The sequence below is a fragment of the Sporothrix schenckii genome (assembly GCF_000961545.1).
Source record: "Sporothrix schenckii 1099-18 chromosome Unknown Cont41, whole genome shotgun sequence".
Taxonomy (NCBI): Eukaryota; Fungi; Ascomycota; class Sordariomycetes; order Ophiostomatales; family Ophiostomataceae; genus Sporothrix; species Sporothrix schenckii.
The window spans coordinates 3,023,906-3,050,251 of record NW_015971142.1 but is presented as its reverse complement, the minus strand read 5'-3'; the positions used below and the strand labels follow the sequence as shown (position 1 = coordinate 3,050,251).

The 26,346-nt window shown below is 55.9% G+C and overlaps 6 protein-coding genes across 6 annotated transcripts; 5 read left to right on the top strand and 1 right to left on the bottom strand.

The window, feature by feature from the left end:
- Positions 1–887: 887 nt before the first annotated feature.
- On the bottom strand, positions 888–2,574 carry SPSK_07377 (aspyridone synthetase trans-acting enoyl reductase; the record flags this gene model as incomplete). The annotated part of the gene is made up of 3 exons (XM_016734041.1): positions 888–1,416; positions 1,495–2,401; positions 2,433–2,574. 3 exons carry the CDS (start codon positions 2,572–2,574, stop codon positions 888–890), a joined length of 1,578 nt encoding a protein of 525 aa, XP_016591325.1.
- A 5,214-nt stretch (positions 2,575–7,788) lies between these two features.
- Positions 7,789–8,612, top strand: SPSK_07878 (uncharacterized protein; the record flags this gene model as incomplete). Its single annotated transcript, XM_016734531.1, has 2 exons — positions 7,789–7,977; positions 8,067–8,612. 2 exons carry the CDS (start codon positions 7,789–7,791, stop codon positions 8,610–8,612), a joined length of 735 nt encoding a protein of 244 aa, XP_016591324.1.
- A 33-nt stretch (positions 8,613–8,645) lies between these two features.
- SPSK_06847 (uncharacterized protein) lies at positions 8,646–15,791 on the top strand (the record flags this gene model as incomplete). Its single annotated transcript, XM_016733521.1, has 1 exon — positions 8,646–15,791. One exon carries the CDS (start codon positions 8,646–8,648, stop codon positions 15,789–15,791), a length of 7,146 nt encoding a protein of 2,381 aa, XP_016591323.1.
- A 3,040-nt stretch (positions 15,792–18,831) lies between these two features.
- SPSK_07129 (c2h2 type zinc finger domain containing protein) lies at positions 18,832–21,130 on the top strand (the record flags this gene model as incomplete). Its single annotated transcript, XM_016733797.1, has 2 exons — positions 18,832–20,059; positions 20,124–21,130. 2 exons carry the CDS (start codon positions 18,832–18,834, stop codon positions 21,128–21,130), a joined length of 2,235 nt encoding a protein of 744 aa, XP_016591322.1.
- Positions 21,131–22,835: 1,705 nt separating this feature from the next.
- SPSK_07651 (zinc-binding protein oxidoreductase ToxD) lies at positions 22,836–24,020 on the top strand (the record flags this gene model as incomplete). Its single annotated transcript, XM_016734310.1, has 2 exons — positions 22,836–23,128; positions 23,198–24,020. The coding sequence occupies 2 exons, from the start codon at positions 22,836–22,838 to the stop codon at positions 24,018–24,020; spliced, it is 1,116 nt and encodes a 371-aa protein (XP_016591321.1).
- Positions 24,021–24,463: 443 nt separating this feature from the next.
- SPSK_07982 (uncharacterized protein) lies at positions 24,464–25,117 on the top strand (the record flags this gene model as incomplete). The annotated part of the gene is made up of 2 exons (XM_016734634.1): positions 24,464–24,497; positions 24,594–25,117. 2 exons carry the CDS (start codon positions 24,464–24,466, stop codon positions 25,115–25,117), a joined length of 558 nt encoding a protein of 185 aa, XP_016591320.1.
- Between the last annotated feature and the right edge of the window lie 1,229 nt (positions 25,118–26,346).

The window sequence follows — 26,346 nt, the reverse complement described above, 5'->3', positions numbered from 1 at the left end:
CAAACGCACAACTCTCTTTCGCTTGTTGTTCTAGTTTCTGGGCACTAATCTGTTAACAGCATTTCGCCGTTCACCATCGACTTAGGCGGGGGATTAACCTTTATTCTTTCTGGTTTGGGTGCTGCTTCTAGTAAGTGTCTTGTGAGCTCAGACCCTGTCTCTGCCCTGTTGATGATTAGCATCGGCGCTCCTTCACTTTACGGGCCGCTCGGTTGTGCCCGCGACAAAACCGCTAATTTTGTGTCACCTGTTCTGTACTGTTGCTTTCTTTTTGTGCTTTCCTGTCATTCCTTTTCTCTTCCACTTTCTCAGCCTCTTTGAGCGCTATGCCTTAATTCGCACTTGCAGTCGAAAAATAGTTTCGTCGTATGTTGCATTTGGAATCCTTCCTCCTCATTCCCAGCCCCCCCTGACCCTGTCTCTAGAGGATCCCGCCGCCAATATGGAACCCCTTGCCACCGATTCGCACCAAAATGTTTCTTTCCTTCTGTGTCCAAGCTTCGAAGCCAAGACAAGCACGTCCCCATGTCTCGACGAGAAGGGGCAAAATCGTGTTGGGACATACGAAAAAAATAGAAAAATAAAAGGTGTTCTCCAGCGGGAAATCGCAGTGGCGATCGTCGCTAGGATCTCTCTACGCTACTCCTAGTTCTGGGCGCACCTTTCTTTGGCAAGGGATTCCATAACCAAAACGTTAGTGAAAGAGACTACAACTCACGTCGTATGTCGTACTCCGTTTCGTATTGATGAATGAAATTTGACAGCTGTCTGTGGCTAGGCCCCGGTCATGCAATCCACCCATATTCCGCCACGTTAATAACAAAAGAGCACATGGCAAATAAAACATCAGAGTAAATATCCTTCCAGTCAGCCCTTAAAAAAGAGCTTTACACCACAGGGTAGACCAGCTTGCGGGCCCGCACACGACCCATGCGCAGGTCTTCAATGCCCTGTGTGACGGCCGACAGGCCTCCCGTCCGCAACTCGACCGGGTGCGGCTTCAGAGTTCCGGCAGCCAGCATGCGCTCCACGAGACCAAACAGGCGCGATGTGAACAGCCGGTCCTGCGGGCGGGCCGGACGACCATACGTGCCAGCCAGCTTGACGGCCTCGCCGAACAGAGTGGGCCCCATGATCCAGTCCGCTTGGACCTCGCGGCGGGAGTATTGGATGCGCGTCGGGAAGGGGTCGAGCGCGATGTAACGGCCGCCCGCAGAGCCAATGGCTTCGTAGGACAGCTTCATGGACTCGGCTTGGGTGACGCAGTCGATAACATGAGCGAGGCTGTTTTGGGTGTAGTTGCGAATCTCCATGCCGCACGACGCGTTGTGGTAGTCGAACGTCTCGACGGCACCGAGGGCGAGGAGCATATCGCGGTTGTCGGGCGAGCACGTGGCAATTGGGGCAAGGCCGGAGCTGTTTCAAGAAAGTGTCAGTGAAGGGGCCCATGAATGAAACGCCACATGCGTTTGGGACATCCATAAATAAACTCACGCTTTGAGCAGCTGAATGGCAATTGTGCCCGAGGCCGATGCACCGCCGGAGACCAGCACGTAGGTGGGCTTGGCGGCTGCTGTCTCGGCGTCGGGGCGCGGCTCGACGGAGGGAAGGGGAAGCTGCAGGGTCTGGTAGAGTGCCAGGCCGGCGGCGTAGGTCACGACGCTCAGCCCGGCGGCGTCCTCGTAACTCATGCTCTCCGGCAGGCGGACGACCATGTCGACGGCAACGGGCACGTACTCGCAGAACGCACCGGCTTTGCTGCGGGCCATCGGACTGTCCTTGTTGCTATCGTCGATGATGGCGCCAAAAAGGCCCGGAACAGGTGCCAGCACACGGTCGCCGACTGCGAAGCCTTCGACGCCGGCACCAACCTGCACGACGTCACCGGCAAACTCGTGGCCACCAATAAACTCGGCCGTCGCCGAAAAGTCGACCATCTTCCAGTCGGCCGGGTTGAGGGCAACGGCCTTGACGGCGCAGAGCAGCATGCCGGGCGGTGGCGGAGAGACGACCTGGACGCCCTTGGCAAGGAGGTACTCGCCAGCGCCGGCACAGACCAGGGCCGTCTGCGTCGTAGGAGTGGATGTGTTGGTCATGGTCGTGGGCTTGATGGGGATGTTGGGGAAGATGGGGAAGATGCTGGAAAGGATGCTGGGGAGGATGTTGGGGAGGATGCTGTTGATGACTTGAAATGTTGAAGAGGAGAGGAGATGTGTGTATTGGATATTTGGGCATTTGATCAAAATCTGCGCGCAGCTGTGCTGGCTGTGGCGATCTCCTGACTTTTTGTTGACTTTCCGCTCAGACTCAGGAGCTGTTCGTTGACGCTTATCAGAGCGATAACACCGTTCGTCGTGCCATTCACCTGTGACGGGTCCCTTATTCTCGGGGCTCAGGACGGCTGCTGGTACAAAAGTACAAGAGATATGCACCTGCAGCAGCGCCTGCTGGCATCTCCTCCCTAGTCTTCGCCCTGCCTCCGGCTTTTACCTCTTGCCACTCCATTACAACCGTTTGCATCTTGGCTGCTCGATCGGAACCTAGAACTCGCCGGGAGAGGTTACGAGATGGCATGCTGTCGGACAAGGGACACGACGTATGACAATCGACGTACCACAACGCCCCGCTCTTCTTTTGCATCTCTTTCCGTTGTAATTAGAAAAAAAACACGAATTAAATAAATCGACTGACGCCAATAGAATCGACGGCTGGACACACCATTTCGTGCGGCAGGACTAAATTTCACAAGGGACACTGGGCGGCGACGACGGAGGTCGATGGAGTGAGGGGGAGGGGTGTATGTCTAGCAGCTTGTCGTTATGCGACCTGGTCTGGCCTTGCATCGCGCAACTTCGTTTTCTTTCTACCCCGTCTTGTCTCACTGGGTTCTTACAGTCCTATCCCATCGTCTTGGCTCAACATTCGTTCTTATTTCGTGCCTTGGTTCTGGGCTTTGGCCGAGTCTTGGTGTAGGGTGATTTCCCGTTCGTTCCGTGTAAGCTCATCGTTCCGAGTGAAGGTTCTTTTTGTTTTTCTTTTTGTTTTTCTTGTTGCAAGTTTGATCCAAATGCTGGGTGTTACATTCATGATGTAATGTGTATTTTATTTATTATTTTGTATTTTCGCACATTTTGCTTTTTTGCGTCCACTGTTGTCAGGTTAGCTGCTGCTACGATCGCTCCTGCCCTTCAGGTTAGGTCATTTTTTCGAAGTGGAGGGAAGGTGGAGGCGACCCATTTCAAACTAGCAGTTCTTATTTCCTCGTTGGTCTTGTATTTCTATTCCGCCGTCTTTGCCTTCATTCTCAACTGCCCAATGTGAATTAGGGAAACCGAATATCGAGGCGGATGGTGGGAATACCAATTAGCACTCTTTCATCTGCCCGGTTCGCTGGCTCTCCTCCGTCAGTATGATGCCGTATACTCCTGCAGACACAAGCTTCAAGTCCGTTCCTTCTTAGTGCCAATTCTATCCCGCTCTTTCCCCTCCCTTCATGATGCGCTTCTTCGCACCTTCCGTATGAATTTCTGCCCCCACCCTCGCTCTTTCCTCTGGGCTTTTCTCGTTTGCTCTCTTCAACTGCCAGCTCCTGCCTCCTGACTTCCAATTCCTCGTCGAGGCACTTGCCAAGTTTTTTTTCTCTTTCTTTTTGTTTCTGCCTTTTCTCTCCTCTGCAGTTTTTCGTATTCTTTTTCTTCTGGTCCTCTTTGTCTCATCCTCGTCCCTCTTCACTGTCGCTCAAACGGGATTTCGTCATTTTTCCTCATTCTCAACAGCGGTCTGCACAACCCTGGACCTTGCCCGAAGGCGGGCCCCGGTTATCCCCCGTTCGGCGGCCCCGGTTTTCTTTGGCCTCCATTTTCGTCTCTTCTATTGACTACTTCGCTTCTTTGCCTCGCCCACAACCTCATCCTTCCCTGTCGCCCCTCACACTCGACCTGTCGATGCCAGTCTGCCCCGTCTCGTAGCTCCGACTCTGTCTCTCCAACTAGCCTGATTTGATTATCGAAACCCGCTTTTCGGTTTGTCCTGTATCGTTCTTTGTCGAATTTGACTTCCTCAACCTCCTCGTGTTTCTACGTACAGAGGTACTCTCACATTCAACTCATCTTTCGTCGTCTCGCAGCACTGGCACGCCTTACTTCGTCCTTGGAATCCCCAAACAGAGTCGACCTGTTCAACTGACCCGGAATTAGGCCCTGTATGGGGCGGCAGGCAAAGCAACTTGCGTTGCTGCCTTGACCGCTCGACCTGCAGCGGCCTGTCCCATGGGCCACATCTCATGAATGCTCCTGTCTTTCCACTTTCTCAGCAGTCTGCTGGCCGACCACTTTCCCCCTCCATATCCCTGCTGTTTTTGTTCCAATAGACTCGTGACTCCGCGGAGAGGTGCTTACCTTGACGAACCGACCGTGATCGCTTCCACAAGGTGGTCTGTCTTGAATGGCACGAGAAGTCGTCAAAGTCACGAAAAACTGTGCGAATATCTGTGCTAAAGTCCACCCCTCCCCCCCTCCTCTTGCAAAACAGCGGTGTCGTATCATCTTGACATGCAACGACCCTCTTCATGTGTGATCGATAGCTACCTAAGATAACTTGGTGCATCATGTGGCCATGTGGCCTTCCATGATGATGTTATCTGGTACCGACAGACGCGGTTATGTTTTTGCCCTTCGATAAGCCCTTTCGCCGGCACAGTGCCCAGCGGACCACGTCCACTTTCGACCGAGCGCCGTTGTTGCATCATACTTTGCTTACAGCGTATACTCAGTACGAAGTACATGTTGGATCTGCGACGTTCGTTGAGCTGAGGTTTAGTTCGAGTGCAACATGCTGACCTGGCCCCGCTGCCAACGCCAACCATGGCTCAAGATGAAAAGTGTTAACGAGTTCAGTGCGTTAGGCCGTGCAGTCTTAACGACGGATTGCTCAGTGTTTCTTCTTACCCTGTACGCTATGGAGAATATTATTTGTTGGACGATGCAGTTGTAGTGAAGACCACGGACAATCCCGGGCCTGTTCTTCCTCCTACCAACACCTTGAGATTTTCCTCTTCAGTTACCCCAGTTCGTTTCTTCTCGTGCATTCATTTTCACATATGTACACCGTGATTCTTGGTCCTTTTGCTTGCCCTTCGTCTTTTGATTCTTTACCTCTTTCCCATTTCATCACCGGTGTCAAATTCTTTCATTTTCGTTGGCCAATGAGTCTCTGCCCCGATTCCATATTCCCCTGGCCCGATTCCTCGTCCTCTTGATATTTGGGGGCCGATTCTGGCCGAGTTTTTTTTTCCTATTCGTCCTTTTTTTTGTTGAAATCCCGCCCCTCTGCCATTTTTGTGCCCAGGCCCGCCCCCAACCTGGGGTGTCCGTACCCTCGGTTCGACTCACTCCTACCCTCCTGTTTGTATGTGCATGGGATTTGGTTTCCTGGCGGGTTCTTTTGCCCCAATCCGGCGGCCATGCTGCTTCGTCATCCCGTCGCCGCACATAGCTCGCTACCGTCTCCCCATCGGGCCAGCCTGCTGTCTCTTCTCACCTTTACTTTCTTTGTTGGCTGACTTTCCTGCAATGGGATATCCCGAACTGTCCGTGAACACCACACTCCTTTGCGGTCATTGTGGACCAACCCCTCCCCCCTCTGCTCTCCTCTTGCCACTGTTTCTCTTATCCCACACACTTCCCACGCCAGTTCTACGCTAAGGCCGCATAATGGACCGCATATCAAAATCTACCACAGAAATTTGAGTCCATCAGAATGCAGCTAGACATGCATGATCAACGTTAGCCTCACGTCTCCAACACAAAACAAGGTGCGCAGTGACCCAAGGCGGCACCCAAGAGAGGGCCAGAAACGAACAGGATACGTCGTTGACAACGCACCGGACCGTTCTGCAAGGTTGGTCTAAGATGTTGAGCCCAGCCAACCAGAGGCCAATGCGGTCAAATCATCTGCAAAACCAAAAAGGGTCTCCATCGTAGTGCGAGGGAGCAGCATTCTTACGTGTCAGAATCCAAGAAATCTCAGAAAGAACCAGCAATGGTGAAAACCAGCCAAGCACCAATGATGGGGTGTGTGGCGACCCCAGACTTGCTGCAGTGCCGTCCTTTTACAATCAGTCTCGTAAACGACCCCCAAGGAGTATGGGAGGTAAATAAGTGCTCATGTCAGTGAGGTGAGCAGGTATCTCATTTGAGGTCATTGGTCTGATAATGGCGCATTCTCGTGTCCTACCCTTACATGGCCCTCTTGAAGGACCTCGTGATGGAGTCGTTTATCGATGTATTTGATTTTCTGATCTCTTATTTCCGTCTGTCCGTGTATCCCTTCTCTTGTATGATTTGTGTTTTGTCATGCTTTGTCGTACTTGTTCTTGCTCAGCCGTACCCGCCGTCGGATGTTCTTCCTGGAATGGTTGCCGGCATTGCGGATCCCGGTGGCGTTTCTCATATTGTTTTACTATTGTCCTAGGCATTGTGATTTTGATTTTAATTTGCCGTTGGTTCCGACTCATTTTCTCTATGTTGATGATCTTGCTTCCTACCGTTGTTTGCTGTTTCACACACTTCTCCTAAAGGTGCTTTGAATTCCCAGAAGCTGGTTCGTGGCGATGTACAAGCATGTCGATCTTGATGCCCGTCTTACTCTACCTCCTTCCCGACCTCGGCTCTCACCGTTCCTTCAGCTTGATTACGAACTGTATATGGGCTTCGGCTTCACACCCTACGACGTCGTACTCCCGGACGGGGACTTTTGATTTTCTTCACCGTTGCCGTCTTGTCCTAGTGCATCTCGTATCTCTATCCCCTTTCCATTCTGCCCCGTTTCTCTACGCTAGGTTCGGCGGACGACTGAACTGAGCGACAAAAGGACCCCTCATGGAACCTTTTGTCAAGATAGAATTTTGTTGTCTGTTAAGACTGGTAGCCTATGAGCCTGCCTGCTCGTCCAGGGGGTTTATTTAATCTGATGGAAGTGGCCGTACATCCCACATCCAGAAGCGGAGGGGGGTGTTTGTATAAGTGGACCCTGCTTCGTGCTCTTTTCCTCTTTTGGTCTTATAAGCGGCACCGTTTACACAAAACCAACAGGAAGCACCATTTTGGTATCTCCTTCGACGAGGACACCTACCGGGACTTGCATACCCACTGCATACGCCTGTTTTGTCCGCCTCTGTCCCACCGGGTCTCTCTGCCCATCGAATGCACTCGTGCCATAGCCCACTCCAATGCAGCTTTCCCTCTTCACAAGCTTCATGGTTTGCCACGATCTGTTCATAGGCTGTCGGTAGCTTTTGTAGCTTGGCCGTAGCTTGACCATACATTCCCCACCAGAGCACGTATCATGCATCAGACTCAGGTCCAAGCTCGATGCGTTGCTCGTTTTATTCTCCAAGGCCTCCTAGCTCTAGCTTCTCCCTTCAGTCTTGACCTTTGCTGGCTCTTACCCTACGTTGATACTTTCCATCTCCTTGGTGTTTCATTATCTCGTTTTCGCCTTCCTTATATCGTGACTGTCTTCTCTCTCACCTTTCTTGCACCATCCGCTCACTTTTTTATCATATATCTATCAGAACGCCCTCACTCTTCGTCGCTATACACCGTCACTTCTCGTCCTCCTTCTTCTCACCTTGTTCTCAGATTTTGGGTCTTCTTTGTCTAGCGTTTGACCTTTTCTTGCTCTTCTATTTTCAATTGCCTCCCCCGCCCAAGTCTTATTTATATCTCCTTTTTGTCCCCATCTGGTTGCACCTTCTTCACAGTTTTTACTTCACATCTACAAGTCAACATGGCTGAGCGAAGAAATATACCGGAGCCTATAGCCGTGGTGGGAAGCAGCTGCCGGCTCCCCGGTGGCGCATCGACACCGTCAAAGTTGTGGGAACTTCTCAAAGAACCACGGGATCTCCTCAGCGAGGTGCCCAAGAGCCGTTTCCATGTCCAGAGCTTCTACCATCCAGACGGCGAGCACCACGGTGTAAGTTAAAAATCACCTTACCGACTATACGCAGATACGCATTTATAGACGTTTTACTGACAAATACAATGTCCCTTTTCGACCAATAGGCCACTAATGCCACGCAGTCGTACTTTCTCGACGAGTCGGAAGACGTGCGAACATTCGACTATAACTTTTTCAACATCAACCCACGCGAAGCCGAGTCCATTGACCCGCAGCAGCGTATGCTTCTCGAGACTGTGTACGAGGGCATGGAGGCGTCGGGCTACTCGATCCAGAGCCTCAAAGGCTCGGATACCTGCGTGTTTGTCGGCCAATCGTCGGACGATTATACGGCGATGCTGCAACGCGACCTGGAGACCATTCCACACTACTTTGCCACGGGCGTGGCAAGGTCCATCATGTCCAACCGGCTGTCGTACTTCTTCGACTGGAAGGGCGCATCCGTTTGTCTGGACACAGCGTGCTCGTCGAGTCTGATCGCGCTGCACTTGGGCATCCAGGAGCTGCGCAATGGCACGTCCAAGCTGGCCGTGGCTGCTGGCGTCAACCTCATTCTGGGGCCTGAAGTCTACATTATGGAGTCCAAGGTGAGCACCGCCCCCTCGGTCGCAGTCAGGTTTGAAAAGCCCAGGGAATCTAACGGTCTCTAGCTGCACATGCTATCACCCACGGGCCGTTCACGGATGTGGGACGCCGGTGCAGACGGTTACGCTCGTGGCGAAGGCTGCGTGGCTGTGTTCCTCAAGACACTCAAGCAGGCTTTGGCGGACGGCGACCACATTGAATGCATCATCCGCGAGACGGGCATGAACCAGGACGGCCGCACGCCCGGCTTGACCATGCCGAACCCAAGCGCGCAGACGGACATGATCCGCGCGACGTATTCACGGGCCGGCCTCGATATTACAAAAAAAGAGGACCGCTGCCAGTTCTTCGAGGCCCACGGAACAGGCACCAATGCAGGCGACCCGGTGGAAGCCGAGGCAGTCTACAATGCCTTCTTCACACGTCCCCCAACCACAGGGTCCGGACCAGCAACGCCCCTTGCCACCGGCGATGACGAACGTCTGTACGTTGGCTCGATCAAGACTGTCATCGGCCACTTGGAAAGTGGTGCTGGTCTTGCAGGTTTTATGCGGGCGTCGCTGGCTGTACAGAACGGCATCATCCCTCCCAACATGCATTTTAACACACTCAACCCCAAGATCGAGCCATTTTACCACCGGCTCTGCGTGCCGACGCAGGCACTTCCTTGGCCCAAGCTGCCGGAAGGCGTGCCGCGGCGTGCCAGTCTGAACAGTTTCGGTTTTGGCGGTTCCAATGCCCACGCCATCATCGAGAGCTGGGATAGCGCACCCGAGAACAAGGTCAACGCGTCATTCAAAGCTGGAACACAAGACGCGGCATCTGATGCCCCCCTTGGCCCGCTTGTCTTGTCGGCCAACTCGCAGGGTGCTCTTGTGGCCTCCGCGTCTGCACTTGCCGAGTACCTCGAGAAGGAAGAGACCAACGGCGCCAGCACATCTCTCGGCGACCTCGCCTGGACGCTGCAGAACAAGCGATCCGAGTTTGCCTACCGCGCCTATGCAACAGGTACGACGCGTGCCGAGCTGCAGGCCAGCCTTGCCGCCGGTCTCAAGGCGGTCCAGAACGCCGAGGCCGCCTCGTCGAGCACCAACTCGTTTATCACCGCGGCCCTGCCCGTGACTGCACAGCTGCCGCCACGCATTTTGGGCGTCTTCACAGGGCAAGGTGCGCAGTGGCCCGCCATGGGTGCTGCGCTCTATGCCCACAGCACTCTCTTCCGCCGCTCGCTGCAGCAACTCGAGGCATCGTTGGCCCAGCTCCCCGTCGAGACCGACCGTCCTCCGTGGTCCCTGACGGCCGAGCTGCTCAAACCAGCCGAAACGTCCCGCATCCGCGAAGCCACATTGTCGCAGCCGCTCTGCACCGCTCTCCAGATTGCACTGGTTGACCTGCTGCGTGCTGCCGGTATCGAGTTCAGCGGCGTCGTCGGCCACTCGTCGGGCGAAATTGCGGCCGCCTATGCCGTGGGCTATCTCTCGGCGTCGGATGCCATCCGCATTGCCTATTACCGAGGCGTACATGCCGTCAAGGCTCGCGACGGACCCCAGCCGGGCAAGATGATGGCTGTCGGCATGTCGTACGAGGCGGCAGTGGCCTTTTGCGGCGAAGGCACGCCGTTTGAAGGCCGCATCGTGGCAGCTGCCAGCAACTCGCCTTCGAGCACGACGCTCTCGGGCAATGCAGATGCCATTGACGCGGCCGAGGCGCAGCTCAAGGCCGACGGCGTGTTTGCGCGCGCCCTGCAGGTCGACACGGCGTACCACTCGCATCACATGCAGCGCTGCTCTGAGGCGTACCTCGCGAGCCTGCGGCAGTGCAACATTTCCGTGCTGGCGCCACCCGTGGCCCCGGATGCCGGATTCGTGTGGTTCTCGAGCGTGCACGGCGCCGACGGCCGCAGCATCTACGAGCCAGACACGTTCCGCGACACGTACTGGGTCGACAACATGGCCAAGCCCGTGTTGTTTGCGCAGGCACTTGACCGCGCCGTCACCGAGTCGCATTGTTTTGATATGGTGCTGGAAGTAGGCCCCCACCCGGCGCTCAAGGGCCCCGCCAGCGAGGTCCTGCGTTCGGTCACCGGTGTGGACCTTCCGTATACGGGTGTGCTCGCGCGCGGAAGCAACGACCTGGCCGCTTTTAGTAATGCGCTGGGCTTCGTGTGGAGCCACTTCCAGTCACCTGCCACCGTCGTCGATTTTGAGGCCTTCCGACGTGCATGCGTTGGCGAAGACGACGACCACACTGGAAGCGCCCATGCCCCGACGGCCCGCCCGCCCCGCCTGGTGCGCGACCTGCCCACCTACGCATGGGACCATGACGTGCCTCTGTGGAAGGAGTCCATCCTGTCCAAGAAGTACCGCCTGCGCGAGGACCCTACCCACGAGCTGCTCGGCTCCATGACGTCTGCCGGCAACAACCAGATGATTCGCTGGCGCAACGTCATGAAGATCACCGAGCTCGAATGGCTACGCGGCCACGTCTTCCAGAACCAGATCCTGTTCCCCGCTGCCGGTTACGTGTCCATGGCGGTGGAAGCGTCCATGCACTTAGTGAAGAACCAGGCCGCCCTGACGGAGCGTGGGCTAATCGCCCAGATTGTCGAGCTGCAGGACCTCCGCATTCACGCCGCCATCACCATTGACCCGGGCGCAGCGGGCACCGAGGTCATTTTCGTGATCCGTGTCGTGGACCAGCCGGACGCAGGCGCAGACGCCACCTCCCTTGTTGCCGAATTCAGCTGCTACAGCGGCAGCGTCGACGGTACTACGACGGACGCCGAAAAGGTCAATTTCACCGGCCGTGCTGTCGTAGCCCTGGGCCCTGTTGCCGAAGCCGACCCCACGGTGCTGCCGGCACGCGCGCCGCCTGTGCTGCCCATGTCCGACGTCGACACCACGCGTTTCTACAGCGAGCTCGAGAAGATTGGCCTGCGGTACTCGGGCGACTTCGTCTTTGAGTCTGCCCAGCGCCGTCTCGGCCTCGCCACCGCCGTCATTAACCGCCCGGCCGCCAACGCCGACCTCATTGTGCACCCGGCGACACTCGACGCTGCTTTCCAGGGCGTCATGGCCGCCTTCTGCTTCCCCGGTGATGGCCGCATGTGGACGAGCTACCTGCCCACGGGCATCCGTACCGTTCGCGTCAACGTGGCTGCTGCCCGTCTGCGCCAGCAGGAGCACGCCGCCGATCCGGCCAATGTCTCCCAGGCCGTCGCCGACTGCTACCTGAGCGATGCCACGAGCAAGGTCATCGCCGGCGATCTCGACCTCTTCAACGCGCGGGACAGCCGCTACTGCGAGCTGCAAATCACGGGCCTCACTTGCTCGTCCTTCACCAAGCCTGGCCCCAAGAACGACCGCCAGACGTTTTCGAAGATGGTCTGGCGCCCGCAGGTCGCGTCCGGCATCAGTCCCGAGGACCAGCCCGAGGTGCTCGATGCGATGTTCGAGCACATCAACACACTCGACCGCACGTCGGTGTACTTTTTGCGCCGCCTCGTTGAGCAGGTGTCCGAGGAGGAGTTTGCTGCGGCCGAGTGGCAGTTCCAGAGTGTGCTCGGCTGGGCCAAGAACTACTTGCTGCCCAAGATCGACTCGGGCCAGCACCGCCGCCTCAAGCCCGAGACCGCCCACGATACCCCCGAGATGGTCGCAGAATGGCTGCAAAAGTACGGCGACGGCGTCGACATGGAGCTGGCTTGGGCTGTCGGCACAAACCTGCCTGCCATGGTCCGCGGCGAGGTCCCTGTCCTGCAGGTTCTCATGGAAAACAACCGCCTCAACCGCCTCTACAAAGACGGTGTAGGCCTCGACCTGGTCTACCGCCAGTTCAACACCCTCATCGCGCAGATGAACCATGAGCATCCCGGCCTACGCGTGCTTGAGATCGGCGCCGGCACAGGGGGTGCGTCGGTGGGTGCTATCAGGGCCATCTCGCCGCACTTCACCTCGTACACGTACACCGACATCTCCCCCGCGTTCTTTGAAAAGGCCAAGACCCAGTTCACGCCCGAGGAGCTCGCCAAGATGGAGTTCCGTGTACTGGACATTGAGCGCGACCCCATTGAGCAGGGCTTCGATCCGGAGGGCTACGATTTGGTCCTGGCCTCCAATGTACTGCACGCCACCCAGTACCTGTCGCGCACCCTGGCCAACTGCCGCAAGATCACCAAGCCCGGCGGCCGTATGATCGTTATTGAGATCACCGGTGACGCAGTGTACACGTCCTTCATCATGTCGGGCCTGCCAGGCTGGTGGCTTGGAAAGAACGATGGCCGCATCTACGGGCCGCTTGCCAGCGAAGCGCACTGGGACGATCTCATGCAGGGTGCCGGTTTCTCGGGCGTCGATGTGTCGTGCAGCGACCTCGACGATTTCTACGGCCTCGTCATGAGCACACAAGCCGTCGACGACCGCATCGCTCTGCTGCGCGAGCCGCTGTCTGTCGGCACATGGGACCGCGCCCCGGCTGCCGTCGCAGCGGCGCCGGTGTCCTCACTCGTTCTTGTTGGTGGCAAAACGCTAGCTGTCAACCGCGTCACCCAGACCATCCGCCGTCTCCTGCGCCCGCTGGGTACCACTGCCGTGCTCGTGCCAGACATTGCTGAAATTGGGACGGTCGACCTAGCCAATGCCGCTGTTTTGTGCCTGGCCGACCTCGACGAACCCATGTTCAAGTCCATGACCGAGCCCAAGTTCAAAGGCATGCAGACCATGATCCTCGAGTCTGCTGCCCTGCTCTGGGTCACAAAGAACCGCCGCACCGCCGAGCCCTATTCCAACATGGCGGTCGGTATGGCGCGTGTCATCGCCTTGGAGTCGCCGCATCTGGTCATGCAGTTCCTGGATGTCGACAGCTTTGTGGGCGGCTTTGGCAGTCAGGGCACCACTGAGGCCACCCTCTTCGCCGAGGCCCTGCTGCGCCTCGTGTACCTTAGCAGCCCTGACTTTGCTGACGTCTTCTGGGTCCGCGAGACAGAAATGTGCATCGAGAATGGCCGCGTCTTTGTGCCTCGCATTATGAAGGACGATGAGCTCAACGACCGCCTCAACGCTGACCGCCGTCCCATTGCCAGAAAGCTGCTCCTCGATATAGCCGAAGGAGCCGGTGATGTTGAAATCGTGCAGGAAGCCGGCCACATGCAGATTCTCGAGTCCGAGCCTTTGCACCTGGGCCCCAGCGCCAGTGGTACAAAGGATGGTCAGCACCGTGTCAAGCTGCATGCCTCGTCCCTGTACCCGTTCCGAACCCGCGACGGCACGACGGTCTTCCTCGGCATCGGCGCCGATCTGGACGATGACAGCAAACTTGTGCTCGTCGCCAGCCCCGAGAACGGATCTGTTGTCCACATCACAGCAGACGCCATTCTGGCCTCGCTACCTGCAGATGGTGGCAAGGCTGAACTTCTCCAGCAGCTGCTCCTTGATGTTTTGGCTGAGAGCCTCACGTCTGACATCGAAGGCACGCTGTGGATACACGGTGGTGACAATGCCCTGGTTGACCGCTTGGTCACCAAAGCCAAAAGCAAGAGCGTCACGTTGGTGGCCACGACTACGGCCGCCGCCAGCCAGCGCCACCCCGTGCAGGCCACCATCCACCGGTACGACAACGAGCGGCGTGTTCTCGCTCTGCTCCCTAAGGGTCCTCTCACTTACGTGAATCTCGATGTGTCTCTTGAGGTCGAGGTGATTAGTCGCATCGCGAACAACACGTCAACCCTGACGACGAATACGACCGTGAATTCACTGTCCCTCTTCAAGGTCTCCAAGGCCGGCAAAGCCGTCTTACTCAACATTTCATTGTCGGAGCTGCCGGCTGTTTTGCGGGATGCAAAAGCTTCTGGAACGGCAACGTCAGTCACGGCCGACGGCATCATCAGCATCGAGAACGTGGCTGATCTCCCCAGCGGCAGCTTGCCCCCTACTCAGGTGGTCAACTGGGCCACGCCAAACCCTGTCATTGCACAGGTTTTCCCCACTGCATCGCTCAACCTGTTCAAGGGCGACAAGACATACTTCCTTGTTGGCCTAACGGGTGCTCTGGGCCTGTCCATCTGTGGTTGGATGGCCGACCGCGGTGCTCGCCACATCGCTATCGCCAGTCGCAACCCGCAGGTCGATCCACATGTGCTCGACGATTTCCGTCGCCGCGGTGCCACTGACATTCGGGTCTATGCCCTGGACGTCACCAAAAAACAAGATCTGCTAGACGTGCATAAGCGAATCTGCGCCGAGATGCCGCCGATTGCTGGCGTTGCCAATGCTGCCATGGTGCTGCGCGACAAACCCTTCAACAACTGCTCGCTCGACGACTTCACGTACGTTTTCGGTCCCAAGGTTGACGGCAGCCGCTACATGGACGAACTGTTCTCGACGCCCGGCGAGCTCGACTTCTTCATCTTCTTCTCGTCGCTCGCTTGCATCATCGGCAACAAGGCCCAGTCCAACTACAGCGCCGCCAACATGTACATGCACACGCTGGCGACCCAGCGCCGCCAGCGCGGCCTTCCCGCCTCCGTCATTGACATTGCCATGTTGCTCGGCGTCGGCTATGTCGACCGCGCCCTCAGTCAGTACGAGGCCCGTCTCGTGGGTATGTACGGCTACATCGGCCTGTACGAGGCCGAGATGCAGCACATCTTTGCATCTGCCATCCTGGCCGGCCACCCCGACTCGGCAGTCTCCCGCAGCCGAGGCCACAGCACACAGATCATTACTGGCTTGCCGCACAACGCCGCCACGCGCTTCCCCACCAAACCGCTCTTCTCGCACATCCTGCAGGCCGAGGAGCAGGTCGCCGCCACCACCAGCGGCACGGCCGAGCTGTCCACGCGCGTGCTCAGCCAGTTTGCGGATGCTGCCAGCAAGGGCGACGCCACGCTGCCCATCCTCGAAGCCGCCTTCTCGCGCAAGGTTGAGCTCATCCTGCAGTTGCCTGCAGAAAAGATTGAGACAAAGGTACCCCTCATTAAGCTGGGAATTGACTCGCTCGTCGCAGTCGAACTGCGTTCGTGGTTCCTCAAGGAGCTCAACATCGACATGGCCGTTCTCAAATTCCTCGGCGGCTCGTCCATTGCTGACATCTGCCGCGACGCGCTCGGCCAGCTGTCGTCGCTGTCGTCAATCTCTGCCTCAGCCTCAGCAACCACGCCCGCGTCGCCCTCGCTGCCCTCGTCGCCGACATCGACGACGCACATGCGCACACCAAGCTCGTCCACAGACGGTGGGGCCGAACAATAAAGCGTCATATTTGGCACCCAAGTATTTATTACCCAGCTCATGTATAGGACACCATAAAAACCAGACCGCTACGCAACGTGGCTGTAGACGAATGGGAGACGAAGAGAATAGAACGCATACGGGGGTAGATAAGAGGTAGATGAGATCGAAAGGAGACTTACAGACAAAGAAGAGAAGTATTGCAGAGACCGTCAGATTGTACCTTGAATGGGTCGGATTAGTTTCCACTCCAGGTCGTTGCACGGAGTATGGCGTTGTTGATTTGATCTTTTTTTTTCGATATTTTAATTCATCAGTTTGTTACGGTCTCCTTTGTGAAGCTACTGTTGTCGATTGAGTTGGGCTAATGTTGCGTGACGTTCTACAGTCTAAAAATAATACAAAGCTGAGAGGGGTATTAGAGGTTAAAACCCGGAGTAGGGCCAGTGGAAATAGTGGGTGCGTGAGATCCTATTTTGGCCTGTCCAATGTAACAAAGGCAGCAACTACCAGGACGGAAGGAAGCGACTGCTGATTGTGCCAAGGCTTGGTCCTGTAAATAAAAGGCAACCGTGTTTTAACCGAATAGGATATTCACGTGATTGATATCGGAAGCTCAAGCCTGTCGATGTGACGTTTCCTAGCGGCTCCTCTCCCGAATACAAAGCTGTAATTTTACTTTGACTAGGGGCCCCACAAGGCGGCGGTTGGGATTTGGACCGTCAATCGCGCGCCTTCCTTGTCGCTCAAATTAGGCTTTGGTGGGCAGGCGCGCGCCTTTCCTTCCAAGTCTCCCTTCCCCTCGTTCCTTCTCTTTTCGTTTGGTGTTCCCCCACTGCCCTACCTGCCGTTTTTGGCCCTGCAGAACCTCACCTTGACTCTCTCTCGTTTTCATCTTCCCCCCCTTTCTTTCTCACGTCTCCTCCCCCTTCCTACATCTCCTCCTGTAACGTCAATCCTCACCCCCGTCTGGCTACACCTGTGCGACCAAGAGAAACGCTTTGCCTGCGCCATCAGTTGTCTCTGCCACCCCTGCTCGCCAGCCAATTTGCGAGTTTGCGACAGCGCGAACTTGACCCCTCGTCTAAACCGTTGCGCACGCCTGTTGTGAAAGAGACTCGATAGACAACCGGCCAAGAGCCGTTTAATAACTCCGGGTAGACACTCGATCATTCACGCAACGTGTGCACCAAATCACAAGGACCGATCCGATACGAGCTCCACGTTGGCCGAAATAAACGCGGCGCCACCTCAGCCTTCTCCCCCGCGGCTCTCCCTGGGATAAGCCTCAAAGAAGCGGCAACGCCAGCTATCTTTGCGACCCTCCACACTTTCCAACCTCCGCCAACGGTCACGACGTGCCAGTCTTCACCACATCACCTTGCCGCGCATCCCACAGGATTTCGCAACGCTACTGCACCTGCCCTGCACTGCTTGCAGTTTATTGTTTATTTTTGTTCTGGACTTGCTCGCTCCGCGGGCCTCGGTTATTTTTACATTTTTGTTTCCGTCAGACGCGAAGGCGCTTGCAAACACATCCTGCGTCTGTGGCAGACCTGCAGCTTTTCATTCGGAAACGGACCTGAAGCTGAATCTAACTGGCGGGCGGGCGCAAGGCACGTTCTTGTACATCTGGCTAAATCCTATCACTCCTTTCACGCACGTTCCGTACAGATCTCGCCCATACCATCTTGAATATCATACGCGCACACCAGACACCAGCTCGGCTTCAGCCTAGTATCAACTGTCGATACGCTCGTGCAACACTGCGGCCGACGCTGCACTGCACATAATTTCTCAAGACCACTCGCGACTGCTGCGGTTATTCCATTTTAGCCTAGATTTTCATCTTGTCTTGGGATACGTCGCAAGCCATTCGACGAGACAGATAGACCCAGAAAATATCCAAGGTTTGTCCTACTTTCTCTCCGATGTTCCCGACATCTCCAGCCTCGCCAATCCGTCCCCATTGTTCTTATTCACCTCCCTTTATCCTGCATCCCGTCTGTACAGCCCGATCTGTTCACTTTGCGAACTCCGTCTTATCAAACACGGGATGTATTATGTTGCACAGTATCGGCCGGTAACTTCCCGGGCCCACAGGCAGCACAGCCTCACCTTGATACTATTTTACTCTGTTCCCTTGTCGGTGAGAGTCTCATCTACCCGGATTCCATGGCCTCGTGTCTTGACCAGCGAGATGCGACATCCTCTAGGCCTCGTCCTCAGTGCCCATAACCATGTCAAGTGGCCCGCCAGTGCAGCGATTTGGTATCGCCTTTTGTTTTCTCGTGTTTCCAGCGCTTCTGGTGGTTCCGTTTTGTCTTCTCCTGCCTTACCTCTTTTGTCCTTTCCTCACTGCGGTTTCGCCTTCTGCCCTATGGTCGATCGAGTCGCGGGCACCAACGGTCCCATTTAGTGTCTCATCTTCGTGCCGCGCGGCGCCCTGATAGGTCCGACGACTGTTGTACAGCGCTGCCTGTCAGCATTTCTCTTCTCTGCACAGCCCCGCCGCACCACTAGCACTGCCACAATAATTACAGTTCCCACTCCCCACTCTCTTTGCGACAGGCTGACTGGCAAATCTGCCCAAGTCTGCCTCGTCCCGATGCTTTGCGTTTCCGTCCGGCCCCTTTCCATGCACGCCGCGGCCGGCCAACTGGAACCAACCTGACAACAAAACCACAGGCAAAAGCGCAGCAAATACACTCTGTACACGAAGCGTCATACCAAACGACCACTCGGGCTCGTCCTCTTACGTTGCACCCCCCTGCTCCCGCAATCGCCAAGCGATACCGTCAACCGCAAATCGTACAACGCACTGGTGTTCGTTGCTGGTGCGCTGCGAATCTGACCAGGGTCCCGCATTGCGTCCCAAGCAGCACAAAGGTCTCAAACCGATACCCACCCCAGAACAAGAATAGAATTTGGAAGACAAGCTAGCCCTTCTCACACGCATATACACACCACACGCCACACCAAACGGAGTGCACCATACACTGTTCGCATACACAACCTAGACATATACCCAAGTGCAAAGCCCTTTACTGCATCTTCCAGTATGGACCAGATACAGCCTTCCCGTGGCCGGTCGCCTGCCCCGGTTGATCAACAGGCTCTAGATATAAAGCAAAGCCACTCTCCATCGCACTCACCTGCCCGCGCACTGGGTGCCAATTACCAAGCCACCGTCTCCAACTCCAACTCTATCGGGTTGGGTCTAGCTCTTGACTCTTCACCGCAACCAGTCTTCGACACATCACAAGCTCAAGCCGACCTCTCTGCCTACAGCGGTGGTGCAGCCAACTTCCTTGCTACAGCAACACCAAATCTTCAGCAGCAGGACCTTGCCTTTGACCCCAACATATCCTTCGCTGACCAACTTAAGGCTGACACTGCCGGCTCATACGGCCAGGGCTTCCTCGACCCCCAGCAAGCGTTCCCCAACGAAGACTTCACCATCTTCCCCACCTCGTCGGCAGACCAGCTCTCTACCCCTCTGTTTGACCAACAACAGCCACAGCAGCAGCAGCAGCACCAGCAGGATACCTTTGTAAACACAGACATCAACACCATGGCTACCTCACAGGCACATCACAGCCCTACCCCGCCGCACTTGCTCGGCATGGACGCCCTTGCGCCGGGCTCGGCACACCAGTCACCATCCTTCAACAACCACCAGTTTGTCCAGCCTGTCGGCCGGCACTCGCGCAACACGTCATTGGCGCCGGAGGCGGCGCTCATGCACGACTGGAATGCGCCGCACTTCCAAGGCCATCGCCGTACCGCGTCAGAATACTCAGATGCATCATCCATTGGCGGCCATTCGCCATCCATTGTCGGGCAGGACAGCTTCACTGAGTCCATCCAACACCAACAGAGCTCCCCCATGCTGCGCACAGAAGAGAATGGTGATGTTTATCAAGAGCTGCACGGCATCAGCAGCTTCAGCATATCGAGTGGCTTTGTGGGACGCAGCCCATCGCACAGCCCTGCCGTGTCCCCGCGCATTCAGCCTCAGTCCGTGACAGACGTGAACCAGGCGCCGGCCAGCTTTATTCTCCAAGCACCCACCGACGGCGCATACGCCTCATACCCATACGGCGCCGTCTCTGGCTCCGAAGCTTTCCCTCAGCTGCCGGCAACCAGTGCCGACGTGGCACAGGCTATTCCACAAATCGCGCCCACAATTGAGATCGACTTCGCGCCCACAACAGTCGCGTCGAGGGGCGTATTTGATGGCAAGCCCATGATTGACACTGACGCCCTCACACCTCCTGAGCAGCGTGGTACGTACACCGAGATTTTGCATCCCAGACGAAAATGCAACGACTGCTGACATGAATCGTTTAGGTCGTGCCAGACGGCGTGCCATTACTGACCCATATAGTGGAGGTGCATCGCCTAACGTCAGTGTCAGCAGCCTGTCGCCGAATGTCGGTTCCAGCCCACGTTCGGATGCTTCGCGGTCTTTGTCGCCGCTTGAGCGATCTGGAAGCGCTGTGGCTGGCAACCGGCGCCGACTGTCGACGTCCGCCGTCCCGAATAACATTATGGCCCTCCGTCTAGCCGACCCCGAGTTTGCTGCGGCAAACTCTGGCGAGGCCGGTGCAGCTGGCGGCGCAGTCTCGGGCGCTGGTACAAAACGCGCACAAAAGCACCCGGCGACCTTCCAGTGCTCGCTGTGCCCGAAGCGCTTCACACGCGCCTACAACCTGCGCTCGCATTTGCGTACACACACCGACGAGCGCCCCTTTGTGTGCACATTCTGCGGAAAGGCCTTTGCTCGCCAGCACGATCGGAAGCGCCACGAGAGCTTGCACAGCGGCGAGAAGAAGTTTGTTTGCAAGGGTGATCTCAAGGTCGGCGGCGAGTGGGGTTGCGGTCGCCGCTTTGCCCGTGCCGACGCCCTGGGCCGCCACTTCCGTTCTGAAGCGGGCCGCATCTGCATCAAGCCGCTGCTGGACGAGGAGTTCATGGAGCGCCAGCGTGTGTGGCAGGAACAACACATGCAGGCACAGGCAGCTGCGCAGCAGAATATGATGATGGCACAGCCGCCGTCGCAAATCGACCCGAATACGGGCTATCCCATGGACGCCGCGGGCAACTACGCTCTGCCAGCGGCTCTCTTGGCACAGTACCCCGCACTCGCGCAGGTCAACTGGTCGCAGGTTGACATGAGCGGCACCGGTTCGGGTATGGAGGACGACATGAGCGGACGCAGCAGCTTTGATGCGAGCGACTTTGACGACGCCGACGACGGTGGATATGTCTCTGGCCCGGGCACCGGTTTCGGTGAAGGCAGCATGACTGAGAACTATGGTGATATTGGATACAATTCAGACCTCGGTGGCCAGTAAGAGGTCAGCGGCTAGCTGTCATGCAGCAAGAGCCTTTTATCTCGTCCTTTTTTTTTATGGTTTTGATATTTTGTGGACATTTATGACATCGGCTTATTTCGGCCTTTTTTTCTGGCTTTTAACGACACCCTTTTGTTTCGGGGCTCCATTTCTGTTAACGTCTTTCACGCTTGGCACGCAGCTTCAACTGGGTATGACGGGATCGGTTGATAGAACGCTACTTTCTTTGTTTATTTCCCTCTTCTTTTGGACAACCCCCCTTTTAGTTACATCTATATTTGGATTTTGGGCCTTTTCTTTCAGAGCTATTTGGATACTGCGCTCAGAATATCACAATCGTCCTTGCGCGATATTTTTGATTGGTGATATCTCTTTTCAGTTTGTGCTTCAACAGTCTGGTGGAGCTGTTTCTTTCTTGTGATACATTCTGCGTTAAATCAGGGGGAGTTGAGGGGGGTCAAACCTCGATATCGGTGTCCTGTTGTGTTCAACGTGCACTGAGCTAAAGTAGTTTTTCCATAGATCTGGGATCGTTAACAACAGATACCTTATGAATTACCTTGGCGCTAGTTAACGTGCCCCATCACGGATGAGGTGCTTTCTAATTCGGGGACTTTAGGTAGCGGCGGCGCTGTACTTTTTTGTGCTGATTGGTAAGGCGAGACGGTAATCAAATATAAGCGCATATAATTAACAATCAAGCCTTTTCAATATGCTCTTTATTTATTAATTTATTTTCTTTTCAAAACAGACGAAACTAGAAAGTAGAATGGAGAAAGAGAACGGAAGTACTCGAGAAACAAATCCAACAACAAAAACGATACAGAAAACGCATCCAATCGCAGTGCATTCCTAACCTGTAAAGTGGTTTTTGGACGGACTGACATCTACCGGATGTCTTCTCACCCAAAAATCATCTTTTTGCACCTCCAAACGGTGAAACTGCAATTCAGCTTATTCAACTCCCTGACTTTTCCACCGTAAATTGATGCAGCAGCCGTATAAATTATCATCGCACCTCCAGTTGCATCACCTGTAGCCGATTTAGTACTACGTCATTGGCTGGTTGTTAGTCAGCCATCCACGAGGAAGCCCTGTGCTAGTCTTAATTGGGAGATATACACCCCGCAGAACAAGCTCACATCGAAAGAACGCCTATCACAATGACGGTTCATCATTTTGCCGTGTGCAGACGAAACGGCGGGGTTGCTTGCGTCTCGTTTCCAGCGCTTAATCATAATTGCGTCTGCTCCTTCTGAGAGTGGCCGCGGGCAATCAGACAGATATCAAGTTACCTGGACCCTCCCAATGACCTGAGAAAGCACATATAGAAAGAGCTGCCCCCCTCCTCGCCGTCCGTTTTGTAGACAAGAAGAAAACTTAAAGGTGTCAGCCAAACGCAATCTACTGTTGGGAGACCTCGAAAACTATCTCCTTCTATTCTCAGTATGCTCCTTCCCTCCTGCCCTCCTGCCCTGGACGAATGTCTTGACCCTGCTTCGCTCTTTCCCATGGCACGACTAGCTACTTCTAGACTGCCTCCACTTGCCATATTGACCCCCCTTTTTGACCTCCCCCGCCGTCTGCGCTTCTTCAACGTCATGGCCAAACCAAGAGTCCTTTTATTCTAACACGGCCAATTCCAGATCGAACCTTTACACGCTGAGCTTCACTCCACGCTCCTACAGGACTACACTTGTTCAAAATGTCATCGTCCATTCCTCCCACTACCCGGGCCGTTGTTGTCCGTGGGAAGGGCGACATCGCCCTGGATCCCGCCGTGCCAACGCCCAAGTTGCGGGATGACTACGTCCTTGTCCGCACGACCGCTGTGGCGCTGAATCCCACGGACTGGAAGACGGCCGACCTTTTGATGGGCGGTGACCCGATTGGCACGCGTGTGGGTTGTGACTATGCTGGCGTCGTTGTTGCGATTGGCGCCAACGTGACGCAGCCGTTCAAGATCGGCGACCGCATTGCCGGCGCTGCCCACGGATCGTACGTTGCTAGCTCCGGGCTATTGGGAGACTGAAGCTATGGTTTTGCTAACGACAATCAACCATGTAGAAACCAGGCGCAGAAGGAAGACGGTGCCTTTGCCGGCTACATTGCCGTCAAGCCAGACCTGGCTATTAAGATCCCTGATTCCTTGTCTGACGAGGATGCTGCCAGCTTGCCAGTCGCAGTGACGACTGTGGGCCAGGGCTTGTACCAGGGCCTCAAGCTGGCCCCGCCTGAGAAGCCGCTGACGACGCCCGAGAACATTCTCATCTACGGCGGTGCCGCGGTCACGGGCATCCTGGGCATCCAGTACGCGAAGCTGTCGGGCTACCGCGTCCTGACGGCGGCGTCGGCCAAGAACGCCGAATATCTCAAGTCGCTCGGCGCGGACGTGGTCGTTGACTACCACGACACGGACGCTGCGCTGGCCGAGATCAAGAAGGCCCTCAACGGTGGCGCGCTGCGCTACTCCTGGGACTGCATCTCGTACCCTGAGACTGGGGATTTCTGCGCTAAGGCGATGGCACTCACGCCGCAGTCGCTGGCCAGCGGCCCAGACAGCCTGCAGTACTACCAGTTGCTTGCCAACCCGATCGAGAAGCTGCAGGAGATTGACTCGCGTATCGGCGGTGGCATGTCGCTGTACTACACGGCGTTTGGCGAGGCGTTTGAGAAGTGGATGCCGTTCGAGGCCAACCCGACGAACTTCCAGTTTGCCCGGCAGTTCTGGGCGTCGACGCAGAAGCTGATCGACGGGGGCAAGATCAAGCCGCCTCGGGTGTACGTTAACCAGGGCGGCGCGGACTTTGAGGGCGTGCTGAACGGCCTCAAGGACCTCAAGGCTGACAAGGTCAGCGGCGGCAAGCTGGTGTACACCATTAAGCAGTAAACGACATCTGGGGGGGTGTTGGAGCAAAATACGGAAGAAATTGAAATTTTCGTTTCATTCTACGCAAGGAGACAAATGGTTACACAGTTGTCAAGATTGTACTCGACTGGAAGAAATTGCCGCGCTAGGAAAACAAGAATAATAAAAAAGAATACGGAATTCAGAAATCAAAGCAGAATAAGCCTGTCCGCAAACATGTGCAGACCATGTTGACCAGGGATTCCCAAGCCCATTGCGTATACAAGAGGATATATCTTGTCTCGCTGTCATATATTTGCAAGCAAGAACAGAATCGAAGACGAGGAGGACAAAAGAAAACAAGCAAATCTCTGAAATACAGAAAACGAATACCGAGAAACGGGCGCTCTCACATATACACGTAATTGGCCTTGGCTTGTTCCGCATCGGCAAGAGCGGCCTTGACAACCTGGCGTAAGATCTCGATGTGGCCATCTCGGAATTTGCGGCCGACAAATGGTTTGACAAGCGACCCACACTCGACGCGGGCTTCCTCGACGATCTCATAGCCCGCCCCGCTGGCTGGGAAGACAACGTCGCCCGATCCAGCTCCAGCTCCGGCTCCAGCTCCGGCTGCAACGCCAGCTCCAGAAGCAGCAGCAGCAGGGTTGTGGCCGTCGACGGTCGGTGGTGTTGCTGGCGGTGTTGGCGCTTGTGCGAGCGATGCTACCGCGGCGACAGGCGCTTGCGCTGGAGAGGCCGTCGGGGAGTGGCTCCGGCTCCGTCGGGCCTCGTCTCGGGACGTGCGCCCTGACGACTTGCTGGATGACTTGCTGGAGGATTTGCTGGAGGATTTGCTGGACGGAGTAGAAATGTCTGAAGTGAACTGTCCGGCGGGCAGCACGCGCCAGGTGCTCCAAACACGCACGCCGCCCATCGCCACGCTCCGGCACCGCACCCCGTTGGCAAACCGCTGCATCACACACGGGATCACGACATCCTTTGAGGCGACGCCGGGCACGAGCACAATGTTCTCGACGACCTCAAAGGCGGCCAACGCCGTCCCATCCTCGGTGAAAAAGGGATCGTCGACGATTTCGGTGAGATCGACCGGCCGGCGGCGCCAGGAGGCCAAGTAGGGGTTGGGCGTAATGAGCGGCTCGTAGCGGTGCAGGGCATCAAGGACGCGCTGGGGCTGGCACTCGGCAGGCAGCGGATACGAGAGATTGAATGTGAGGAGCGGCATTCTGGCGGTGACGGGAGAGGATTTTATGATGGATGTGCCGACGACGGACGTGAGGTGTTGGGCGCAAAATTTGTGCCTGCGATGAAAGCCCGTTCTTGGTAGAAGACGAGGCACAACAATCGGCAGTCGGGTTGTTTGTGAGTATTGTAAGAAAGCACAGACGAGAGCGTGAGACTGGCTTGATCGTCGCGCAGTAGAGGACGCTGGCGTCGAGAGTATATAAAGGTCGACAGATTTAGAAAGTCTGCGTTGAGAAACGTCGCATTGTCTCGCTGTTCCGACTTGCGTAACCAATGTTTCTTCCGAGCCGGCTTGACAGCCGTCCCCTTTTGTTTCTGTTTCTTTATTTGTTTCAAAGGCTGACCCTGTCTTTGTTTCGTTGGTTCCGGCGGCTGGAGGTTGCTTTTATGTCACTGTGGCAGAGCAATGCGCTGGGCCAGATGGGATTGGCAGGAATGATGCAAAGGTCAGGGGAAACAGGAGACAACGAAGAACTAGTAGTGTCAAGGCGAAATTCGAACGAGGTGAGATTTGTGAGAGCTGACTGGGAGTGAGAAAACTGGGCGTGAGAAGAGGGGCCTGTCCTCGAGCACGATGTTTGAGATGCGACCACCCTAAAAAGGTAGCTAGCTGTTTTGTCGTAGCGGGAAGGTCAGAACGGTCGCGCCTTCCAAACCTTAACGCGGGACCCCAAAAAAGCAACAAGCGCCGGCGCAGCACTTCAAAAAGCTTATTATGTCGGCTCACAGGCCGCACGTGCACCCTTCCATGAGATACAGTTACAGCCAGAGCAGCTGCCCAGTCGGGTTGTCGTTCTGCGACTGCGCGAAGGAAGCCGGCGCGGTGTCAGGCGAAACTAGGTTCTGCTTCCTTGAGTTCCTCCGTTGGCCGACTCAAAGATCCTTTCGCGCCTCCCTCTCCCCTCCTTCCCCCTTTGACCTGAAACAGGGAGCGAAGTAGTCGTCCAATTGCGGCAAGAGCGCTGGCAATGTGAACAAATAGAAGCAACAAAATGACCGCCCAAAAGAAAGAAACAGAAAAGCAAACGTATTTCGCTTCTCATGCGGTCCTTCCAACAGATCCGTGTGTGTGGCTCAGGCAGTCCTCCACTGACCAACTGCA